This window comes from Danio rerio, chromosome 15, assembly GCF_052040795.2.
Source record: "Danio rerio strain M-AB ecotype USA chromosome 15, GRCz13ab, whole genome shotgun sequence".
Lineage (NCBI taxonomy): Eukaryota > Metazoa > Chordata > Actinopteri > Cypriniformes > Danionidae > Danio > Danio rerio.
The window spans coordinates 22066881-22079197 of NC_141035.1; the positions used below are offsets into that span (position 1 = coordinate 22066881).

The window sequence follows — 12317 nt, forward strand, 5'->3', positions numbered from 1 at the left end:
GACACGAAAAAGTCTGCAAAATCCGCAGACGGATCCGCGAAAACAAAAAAACGCTTGAATACATACCTCCCGGGACGTAAATCGCGGTCCGCAGAAATGTCCGCGGGGCTACGTTTCCACAATGAGCCCGGGTTGAACAATAGTGTTTTATGTACAGCTGTGTTCAGCATTAAAACGTCCATTTTTTAAAGCAGCAAATTTGCATATTAAAATGATTTCTGAAAGATCCTGTGACACTTAATATTGTATTTAAGATAATAAAGTTTGAGCTTTGCATCACAGGAATAAATTACATTTTTAAAAAAATTAAAACATAAAAATAGATATTTCAAATTGTAAAAACATTGAATATTGTAACTGTTTATTATTTAACCTTAGTAAATTTAAGAAAAGTCTTTCTTAATCATTTTAATAATTTTATTTTTTGTAACATTAGTTTAGATCACTATTCGTGGTTTTAACAAATCATTAACTAACACCACTAGCTTAATGAACTACAATTAATAACTAATAATTAATAAACTATTAGCTGTTTATTAATAGTTCTTGTAAGGTAGAAGTTGGGTTTAGGTTTTGGGTAGGATTATAGATGCAGGATGCAGAAGATTATACTTTATATCCACTAATGAACAGTTAATATCTTACAGTTTTTCTCAGTCGCTTTGGTCCATTTCTCAGATCAGCATTGAAATTCTCAAATCTAATTGTTGAATCTTCTGATCGTGTCACTTGTGCACATTAAAAAGGCAGTTTCTTATTCCTTTGAACAAGCTGCAAATGCTTTTGTACATCCATGCAAATAATTATGCGCAATTCTCGGATGTTTCCTACATTATCAATTACTTCATGTTGATCAAAATGTATTATATCGCTCTATGTCTGAATAGTCTCACCAGGGGCGTTGCTACTCCCAAAATAACAACGTTATTCTTTGCAACCGAACCAACGCTGATGAATGTAATGCAGTTGAATCAAAAAGCTAACTGAGCATGTGCACAGAAAAAAAACATACCGTGCGCCTCACGCACGCCACTCCTGCTTGACGCTGACGCGCTGCTCTGCTCTTAGTGTAAGTACCAGTTGTGAACATGCACATCAAAACAATAGCCGTGCCGCTCATGCATTGTGAAACCAACAAAACAATCTTTTATGTGGAGGTGTCGTCACTCAGTGAGTTTTGCAAGTCTACAAAACAAAGTTTAAATAATATGATGATGATCAGCCTGATCTTACGAGGAAACATAAGTATTTTACGTTTTGTCAGTTTAGTGGCTAATTCATATGAATTTGTACGAGTTCAGTTGAACGAAAATGTACAGTTTTAAAAAAGAGGTGTGGCACTCAACCCCACGCCTAACCCTAACCGTCTATGGGTGATGAGCAAATTGTTCTAAATTGTACAAATTAGATAGTACGAATTCATATGAATTAGCCACTAAATCAAAAAGTTACGGATTGCCGTAAGATTGTGTTGCGTGATCTTGACTGTATGAAGCAAAAAGTAGAGATGATGAGTCAGGGAGGACAGTTTTAATAAATCTAATTCTCTGCCATGAGTCGGGTCTAGGACAACACACAACAGATAATTCTGTAAACATATTTTTTGTATTCTATAGTATTGTCTACAAAATTTCATTGTAATAAAATTAATATTCATGCAAAAGATTTCTTAAATTATCTTACCATCACTCCAGTGTTTTTCGATTGTTTTCCAGCTACATTTAGGAATAATTTCTGTTATTTATTTATTATAATAATAATTGTATAATAACAATAATACTGTTATTTATTTATAACTATATATAATTTTTTTTTTTGGAGAGGGAACTGTGCCCCAGTTGAGCTTAATGTCCAGCAATGCCCCTGAGTCTCACCCTCCACAACATTTTATCATTTGTTTATGGCACAAGTCTTTACATGCAAAATGGCTGAACGAGTTCTTATAATGTTTTGTCATAATGCATTTTTCTATAGATTTCCAATAGGCCTTTTTGTTAAATTCGTCTGCAATTGGTCCATTTTTCAGAATTTTTTCAAATGAAGAGGCATCTTAGAGGAAGATGCATTCTCATATGTTCACAATTCCACTTTTTCTTGTTTTGTTTTTTTATTTGTGTTATGTAGTGATCTATTTTCCTTTCTGTATCACAATGACATGATCAGTCAAAAAATTACAGTACACTCTTATATTGACAACATGACTATGTAATCTGACTGTCTTACCCATACACAATGACACAAAGACTTGTCATTCTGATGGCACTGACATTTTCTTTGACACAGAAATGAAGTTGAGAGATTTTGAGCAAGAGACTGGCTTTCGCAGGTAATCCATGGAGTTTGATAGTACGTGCTGTTTTGAGAAATGCACTTACCGTTTTAGAAATTTTATTTCTGAGAAATGTACCAAAGCGACCAAAGCAGGTAATAAGCCAGCAGTTAACAGTATGAATTGTGATCTAAATTAAAGTGTTACTTATTTTTTGAACGGTAGCGTAAAATCATAATTTATCAGACTTGAAAGCAGCAAACTATATCAAACCATACAGCAAATTGAACAGAACTGTCGTACTGAAGCTTTCAGTAAGATGATCATGAGATATAAAATTAGATACAGAAAGAAAAGCAAACACCGTGACAAAGACAGAAGACTCACTTTGCATTGGAGAGAAGAAGACCTCAGAGAGTGGAGCAGCTTTGGTCCATTTGTACTGAGGAACAGGTTTGCCATAGCCCGATTTACAGCTCAGTGTTACATTTCCACTCAGGACAGGATTTCCAGTCATAGAGCAGACGGGTGTAGATGGAGGAACTGAAAAAAGACACAAAAACGAGACAGAAAGTTAACTTATGTTTTAAAATGCACGTTGTTTAACTGTTTATTAAATTATTGTCAGTTAAGGGTAATTTATTTAATTTTTATTTATTTTCCTAAATTAATACTGTATGTTAATTAGCACTTTTTACATTGGTGAGAAAACGTTTATGCAAGCACAATGAATTATAAAATATTGTATGAATTAATTATATATGAATATTACTGCAGTTTTTTGATGTTTCACATTAATAGATTTCATCAGTTTAGGTGTTTATGTATATCATACTCAAATGGACCATTTCAATGTGGTCATGTCATTGGCCCATGAATACTTCTTGCTTGTTGTCAAACTATTTCATAATGTAACAAGAGGCAATTCAATCATAACTTAATGTTAAAAAAGCTATCATAACTTAATTTATAAACGTGTGGCTCTTTTTAGATTCTCGGAAGCTATGGAAATTAAAAATGTAAAGCAGGAAATACATTGGGACCATAAAATTAATTAATCATTAATAATTATATTATTAATTATATAATATTAATAATATAATATAATATTAATATTAATAATATTATATATTAATAATAATATTAATAATATAGTCATGAATGAGATGGTGCTGATTATTGTTTTCGTTTAAAATCTTGATAATTTTGTAAGTTAATAATTCTCAGGTCCACAAAATTGGAGATTTAGTATGTGGGTCAGTATTAGCACCTTTGACATTGAGGCGAAGCTCTCCGGTGAGGCCTGCAGCTCCAGGGATGATGACGTTACAGAGGTAACGACCCGAGTCCGACTCCTGTGTGTTGTTGATGAAGATTGACAAATTGGCGGAGGGCATGGACATAGCAAAACCCACCCGCTTACGAAAGTCAGGGCTACCAATGCCAATCTGTCCCGATGAGTATGAAATGACCTACGAAAACAGCAAGACACATCTTAACAAACATTTGTAAAACTCTTGTCTGAAGTAATCAGGTGCATTTGTAAGCTGTAGTTCACTCACACACATTTCCTGTTATACGTACATAAATAAAGGCTATTTTTACACTCCACTGCACTCTAACAAACATTTTGACTTTTGTTGGATCAGTTTGTCTTCCATTAGTCTCTTTAACCACTGGTCAGCATTTATTTTAAGTAATTCTGCATGAATAAGTCAGGTCGTGACATGATGGTGATGTGCTCCGTCTTCTGGTTTTAGCCTACGGTATATTGGTGTGGTGTGAATCGACACATATAATAAACAGCAAAATAGGTTTTCAAGAAACTTCTTGAGGTAGATACAGTAGTCTTTTATGGGCACAGTTATTTTAGTAAACTAAAACTAAAATCGGCTAACTAAAATAAAATAAATAATTCAGTGGGTAGCACGTTCGCCTCACAGCAAGAAGGTTGCTGGTTCGAGCCTCGGCTGAGTCAGCTGGCGTTTCTGTGTAAAGTTAGCATGTTCTCTCCGTGTTTGCATGGGTTTCCTTGTCCAAAGACATGGGGTTCAGGGGAATTGGGTATGCTGAAATTGACAGTAATGTATGAATCTGTGTGTGAATGAGTGTGTATGGATGTTTTCCAGTTATAGGTTGCAGCTGGAAGGACATCTGCTGCGTAAAAAAATATGCAGTATAGGTTGGCGGTTCATTCCGCTGTGGCGACCACAGATTAATAAAGGGATTAAGCCAAATATTATTATAATTAAGCCAATAAACAAATAATTAGTGAAATAACACAAGTATAATTTTCAAAATTTATAAGCACTCATTCTGTGGTGGAAAATCTGACCTGTGGCTGTTCAAAAAAGTACCTAGATGGAGCTTTTACAGCTAAACACACATGATTATTCACAAAAAATATTTATTTTTCTATTTTAACATAAAATATGTGATCTATCTTTTCTTCATTTACCAAAACACGCAAACTTGAGATGTTTAACTACAAAAAATGATCGTCAAGTCTGTCTTAATTCTTTATCTATGAAGGTAAATCAGTTGCGAAACTCGAGAACTTGCAAATGTAAATGTGAGCACTTGTGATAATAATATTTGTATGTGTAGGTTGAAATGTACACTTACAGCTCTGATGTGAACAGCTGAAATCCTCGATTTGCACACACACACAACAATCCACACACTTGTGTTTTAAATTCGAAGTTGCAGATTAATAGTTGTGTGTTTGTAAAATGTCATTCACAAATACAAAGTGACAGACACACGTGTGCACGGCAAATTTGACTGCATCTTCGCTCTACAACCACAGGTCGGCACTCACAACCTCTCAGATTCGTCAGTACAACTACAAATCTCCCGCGCTCTGACTTTTGCTACACATCTCCCGCAATCTCTGTAGCAGAACTCATCTGTGCACTCGCAGATGCAGAGGCGTGAGCAGCGCTGGGCAGAGGGAGGGGCGGGGCTGGTGTAAAGCTGTTTGATTGGCTGATGCCTGACCAATGGACAATGCCAGTAGCCAACAGGACTGAGGTGCAAAATAATAATTTCCCACGATTATTTTATTATTTAGGGTTTATTTAAACTCTTTTCTGAAGAGATTCTTGTTAAAAATAATAAATTCTGTGGAAATGTACATACCAGTAAAAGAGCAGCAAAGCCAGTTTATTGGCTAGAGCCAGCCAATGAGATGTGGCGTTTCTGTTTGTCAGGACACAGGGCAGCTCACGTTGTTGGAGGCCTCGAGCAATCAGAGGGTAAGTTATGATTTTTAATAATTATCTATATGTTCAATACTGTTGGCTAAGCTAAGGACTGTGCTGGGTGCTTCTCTTGTTTGTTTCTTATATAAGAAAACAGTTATGAGTTATCTAGGAGCTGCTTTCAATCATGTTATATGGTTCTAAAGATACGATTCAACCCGCATGAAATAAGAAGTTGTAATAGTATTTATAGTAAATAATAGTACGTTTTTGAACCATACTAACTATAATAAACTGTATTATACTGTATATATTGCAGTATCTACAACTTTGTTAATGAATACAACAGCACACTGTAGTATTAACTAGCATGAACTTTAATAAATTGAAGTATATTTACACACACACACACACACACACACATTAATAGCAATTAAAAATAACACTAGGCGTTTCAGTTTCTTACAGATCATACCGGTTTTTGTTATTATAACCTGCATCATATCTATCTATCCATCTATCTATTTACATGTTTGTGTACAGTGTGTCCTTTATATCACTTTTTTAATTATGAACGTTACTAACTATAGGTTATTTCTCAGTTTCCTGTAAGGATGGAGTGACAGGAGAGATCAGCATGTTTCAAGTCGATGAGGAACTCAGAGAAGCTGCATAGCTTGAAAAGGATGTTATTTATGCTAAAGATGACATGATGATCCAGCTCATCTACAAACACTTCAAAATGATTCAGATCATTCAAGAGGAAGCCAACCATTTATTTTCTCTTTTTACCTGCCAAGATGACTACAGATTTGAACAAAACACACACTCACCCACACACACAACTTTTATTTTGATAATTGTTTAATGTAGTATTTTTACACTTTACTGTAAGGCAGGGGTGTCAAACTCAGTTCCTGAAGGGCCGTAACCCTGCTTCAACACACTTGAGTGAAAGTTTCAAACAAACCTGAAGGACTCAATTAGTTTGATCAGGTGTGTTTAATTAGGGTTAGAAATAAACTTTGCAAAGCTGCAGCCCTCCAGGAACTGAGTTTGACACCTGTTCTGTAAGGGAATGTAATTTGTCAAATAAAATTTACAGTCCAAATAAGTGCAGTGCAAATGTCTAGTTACTTGTATTGAAATGTTTCAGGGTTTTTCCTTGTTCATAATGAGATGGAGGTGGTAAATCCAACTTCATCATTACCCATCAAATGTTATCTCCTCTTTAATACTTTGCTCAAGCCTTTACTAATGGTCAGAAAGCAAGCCATTGTGTAAAGCTGGTTGATGCTCGCTGTAATAGAGAGAGATGATGACTGTTCAGCTTATGTTGCTTAACCCTGCAGATGAGATGCTCAAAGTGGACCCTCAGCCGAGCGATGGACACTGTCTCCCTCACCTAGTTGCTCTTCCTTTGAACACACATATTATGTTGAAGGATGCAAGTTGTGGACCTAAATCAGATGTAATGCATGTAGATGTAAAAATTAGAAAGAAATGAAACTGCTTTAAAATGTATTAGGTTTTACATATAAATATGTGTTCTTAACAGATTTGTTTCAACTTGATATTTGCATAATAAATGGCATTAGAATGTTTAGTTTTAAACAGATAGCTATATTTCAATTTTTTCAAATTTAAGCTATATATATATATATATATATATATATATATATATATATATATATATATATATACATACATACAAATATACTTCAATTTATTAAAGTTCATGCTAGTTAATACTACAGTGTGCTGTTGTATTCATTAACAAAGTTGTAGATACTGCAATATATACAGTATAATACAGTTTATTATAGTTAGTATGGTTCAAAAACATAATATTGTTTACTATAAATACTATTACAACTTCTTATTTCATGCGGGTTGAATCGTATCTTTAGAACCATATAACATGATTGAAAGCAGCTCCTAGATAACTCATAACTGTTTTCTTATATAAGAAACAAACAAGAGAAGCACCCAGCACAGTCCTTAGCTTAGCTAACAGTATTGAACATATAGATAATTATTAAAAATCATAACTTACCCTTTGATTGCTCGAGGCCTCCAACAACGTGAGCTGCCCTGTGTCCTGACAAACAGAAACGCCACATCTCATTGGCTGGCTCTAGCCAATAAACTGGCTTTGCTGCTCTTTTACTGGTATGTACATTTCCACAGAATTTATTATTTTTAACAAGAATCTCTTCAGAAAAGAGTTTAAATAAACCCTAAATAATAAAATAATCGTGGGAAATGATTATTTTGCACCTCAGTCCTGTTGGCTACTGGCATTTTCCATTGGTCAGGCATCAGCCAATCAAACAGCTTTACACCAGCCCCGCCCCTCCCTCTGCCCAGCGCTGCTCACGCCTCTGCATCTGCGAGTGCACAGATGAGTTCTGCTACAGAGATTGCGGGAGATGTGTAGCAAAAGTCAGAGCGCGGGAGATTTGTAGTTGTACTGACGAATCTGAGAGGTTGTGAGTGCCGACCTGTGGTTGTAGAGCGAAGATGCAGTCAAATTTGCCGTGCACACGTGTGTCTGTCACTTTGTATTTGTGAATGACATTTTACAAACACACAACTATTAATCTGCAACTTCGAATTTAAAACACAAGTGTGTGGATTGTTGTGTGTGTGTGCAAATCGAGGATTTCAGCTGTTCACATCAGAGCTGTAAGTGTACATTTCAACCTACACATACAAATATTATTATCACAAGTGCTCACATTTACATTTGCAAGCTCTCAAGTATTGCTACTGATTTACTTTCATATTTATCCTATTTACGTAAACCCATTGCACTTGTGTGGTTTTGGATTCAGTATCTGTTCAAACAATTATTTTGTTTTTATTATTAAGATAATTGAAAAAGAAATATTGTAAGCTGTTCAAAAACTAAACTTGCTTTGGTTGACACAGGACATTTTAGCTAAGCTAGAATATCTAAAACGCAACCTGAAATTAAATATGCACAAACTAAATAGAAATAGGTTCACAAAATAAAAACTGAAACTAGCAAAACCATGAACTAAAACTAATTATAAATGTACTGCAAATTTAAAAAGTACATAGTATAAAAATAAAAAACATATTTCGAAAAAGCAAAAATATAATAACCTTGATGAACACACATAAACACACAGGAAAGGTGTGCACCAGGCATTGAAATCAGTTCACAACCATCAACCTTCTCTCTTAATATATTACGCATTTTGATTGTCAAAAAGTTGTCTGTGGGACAGCATTCAGCATTATTGTCAGAACACCTCTCAAAATGCTTTATATGGGTGCAAAAAACAAAGAAAAAAAAAAGAAAATGATCTGAGTTGTTTTATGACTGACAAAAGTTTTGGAATCAGTGTGTAAATGTGAATGAGCATGAGGTTTTTATGTACAAAAATGTCAGACAAAACAAAATCAGGCTCAATGTGCATTGATCTTAAATCGTAGAAATTGTCATGGTGTAAGAAAATTAAATCAACAGCATGATGATACAAAAACATAACCAGAGACAGTATTGTTTTAACAGTAACTAGGGCTAGGTTAGTTTTTTAGGTTTTTGGAATTAAGTATTTTCTGCTCAATGAGGCTGTATTAATAAAAATAAAAAAAAAACATTAATATTGTGAAATAATTGTACATATTTCTGTATGTGAATATATTTTTAAAATATCTATTTCGAAAGGTGTGCTTTATTACACAGCTGTGCTGTATAATTTTACTCTTTTTTTGTGGTCACCTTTTTTCTGCATTTGATATTGTTCAAAAGAGCAGCATTAGTTTTAACTGTTCGCTCTTGCTTTATATATACATATTTATAACATTGAGAAATCTTTACTGTCACTTTAGCAGAATACATTAAACAGTAATTTGCTTAAAAACAGGCTTAACATTATCAAGGGTTATTACAGTTAATTAAAACTAAAACTATAAAACGAAAACAATTGAAGAGAAAAGAAGAAAAGTTAAATATTTCATTCATTCACTTTTTTTTTGAATCGACAGTGCTAACCACTGAGCCACTGTGCCACCCCAAAAGTAAAACATATTACGACAAATTATTGTTTGATATTAGTTACAAGAAATTATTTCTCATTTTCATTTCAGTTTAACCTAAAACCCAGCTAAAATAATTCAAAAACTGCAAAAAAATGTAGGAAAAAGATATAAGAAATGTAGTACGTGAGCTGTCACTGGAGTGGTACATTTTCAAAAGGTACACATTTGTATTTAAAAGACTTAAATTGGTACCTCAAAAGTATATATTAGTTCCAAAAAATTTAAGAGGAACACTTTTTTACTTTTTAGGTACTGGTATGTACCCTTGAGGTATTAATATGGACCTTGTAGGTACAAATTTTTACCTTTTGAAAAAGTACCACCCCAGTGACAACTCGTGTATCTATATTTTTGAGAGTGTAAAAATAAAAAAAACTTTATTCTTATTGTAATAATAGTACAATGAAATTTGTTTGGTAGCTCTCAATGACCAGCAGTAATAAGAATATTCAAGAATAAAAAAATAATAAACAAAAAACGAAAAGTTAAGTGAACTGAACGGTAATAAATATAATATATTAACCCAGTCCTGGTTTTACCACTTTAGTGTTTAGTGCATTAACAGCAGGATGATGAAGAGGCAACAGCTGAGTTTTTATGGTCAGTTTTAGTTTTTCAGCAGCTACTGTGTATCCTTTTGTGTGTGTGTTACAGGGGAAATACAGGCTACAGCTCTGGGAAAGAAGCTGTTCCTCAGCCTATTAATACTAAAACTTAATGAAATAAAAAAAATAAAAAAAACACAAAATACAAAAGTAAAACCTTAATCAAATTATTAATAAACACTACAAAAATGAGTAGCGATACCAAAATAAGCCCTGTGGTAAGATGTAAACAAAAAATAAATAAAATAAAAACGGCACAGATTTAATCCAAAAATGTGCAAATAAAAAAAAGATAGAACATACTAATACTCTGTACATGTTATATGCATATTTGTCCCAGAACATTAAAACGAGAGGCTTCTGACCAATGATAATGATGGAGGTAAACTGTCATGCTAAAGATAATCCTCAGATGCAAGTGCAGATGGTCAAGTTCGAATTTTAGGCTGATTTCCCGTTTATGTACGATAAGCTTGTAGGCAAGAGGAACAAGTGAAACTGCAGATTACCATAAGCATCGCAAACATCATTCGAACACATGCGTTCATTACATGTGCTTTCTGGCTTCCAAATACAGTATAAACATACACATTATCACACCTTGAGGATGTATTAGCTGACATTTATATCTCAAGCTAAAACCTTTAGTGCTAACGGCTCGAGTTAATCTACTTCTCCATCCATCAAGCTCATCACGTGTATTTTCATAAGCGGTGTTTGACCTTTCAAGTGTTCGCTATACTCCACATTACACTGAAGCCCATCTGCTGAGGATGAGAGAGGAGCTGCTCTGACATGTCAGGTTCATGCAATTTATTAGTCTACTGATGGCAGACAACAGATTGTTCTCTCATGTAATCCTTTTTCCCCCCCGCACTGTGACAGGAAAAAGCAGACAGGAAATTAGTAGCTGACAAATGAAATTTATTTAGGCTTATGCAGCAAATAAAATTGGATTATTTTAAAATGCAGGCATTATATATGCTGTATGTTGTGTGGGTTAATATAGATATAACATACAGCTACAGCAGGGAACGTGTTTTGAACACGTCATCATTTTTCTCAGAAAACATATTTCTAAAAGTGTCGTTGACTTGAAATTTTCCCTGGATGTTGGTGCAACCTAAGAAATCTATATATGCAAAAACAAATCTAATTAATTTACAAATTAAGTTATGTATAATAAAATGAAATGATGCAAGGAAAAAGTATTGAACATATGAAGAAAGGAAGGTGTAGATAGGCAGTGAAAGCCCAGACTGCAGCTGAAATCTCAGTATTACTCTGCAACCCTCTACCATTCGTCACTGTAAATTAATATTCGCTGCTTCAGTCCAACATCTACATTATCAGGATGATGAAGATAAAACTAGAGTGGATTTCAGCATGACAATGATTCAAAACACAGCCAAGGAAACTCTTTTTACACTCTGTTGAAGTCTGTGAGAAAAAATCAGACCTAAGCAATGCATGTGAGATGCATGTGATGTGAGAGATGTCTTTAAGCTGCCATCATCTACCATTACTGGATTATTCAGGTATTAGTTTGAGATAAAACAGTATTTTAGGGTGTATTAGCATTTTTTCAAAATATAAATACAATTTATAACTTTTTTCCCAGAAAATGACATTTTGTCAGAACAACAAATATTTTCATTGTTGTAACTACAAAGATAATAAGATATTCAATTCTATAGATATTTTCCCCTAATTCCTTTGAAGTTCAAACATTAGCATTGTGTTGTCTGAGAAACAAGTAACACACCTGAAAAATGTTTTTCAAAATTCTCTAATTGACTCCAGTTTCTAGCTATTGTACAAAAATATACAGTTGAATTCAGAATTATTAGCCCCCCTTTGATTTTTTTTTTAATATTTGCCAAATGATGTTTAACAGAGCAGGGACATTTTCACAGTATGTCTGATAATATTTTTTCTTATAGAGAAAGTCTTATTTGTTTTATTTTGACTAGAATGAATGCAGTTTAAAGGAAAAAAAAACATTTTAGGGTAAAAATTTAAGCTACATTTATTTAAAATTTTCTGCACAACAAACCATTGATATACAATGATTTGCCTATTTACCCTGACTTGCCGATTTCACCTAGTTAACCCAGTGAAGCCTTTAATGTCATTTTAAGCCGAATACTAGTATCTTGATAAGTA

General features: G+C 33.8%; 1 protein-coding gene and 1 long non-coding RNA gene across 9 annotated transcripts in view; both read right to left on the reverse strand.

Annotated features, from left to right (window-relative positions):
* Window positions 1–12317, reverse strand: part of esamb (endothelial cell adhesion molecule b) — a 90805-nt gene that overhangs the window by 21203 nt on the left and 57285 nt on the right. For all 8 annotated transcript variants that reach the window (XM_087284000.1, XM_087283999.1, XM_087284006.2 and 5 more), the window contains exons 3-4: window positions 3540–3741; window positions 2657–2812 (exon numbers count right to left, since the gene is read on the reverse strand). In XM_087284000.1, coding sequence (XP_087140126.1) covers window positions 2657–2812; window positions 3540–3741 — 358 coding nt within the window. The remainder of the gene's footprint in view (window positions 1–2656; window positions 2813–3539; window positions 3742–12317) is intronic.
* Window positions 6247–7570, reverse strand: LOC147840617 (uncharacterized). The gene is made up of 2 exons (XR_015509350.1): window positions 7529–7570; window positions 6247–6932 (listed from the first exon to the last, which is right to left on the reverse strand). It is a non-coding gene; the product is annotated as an uncharacterized LOC147840617 (long non-coding RNA).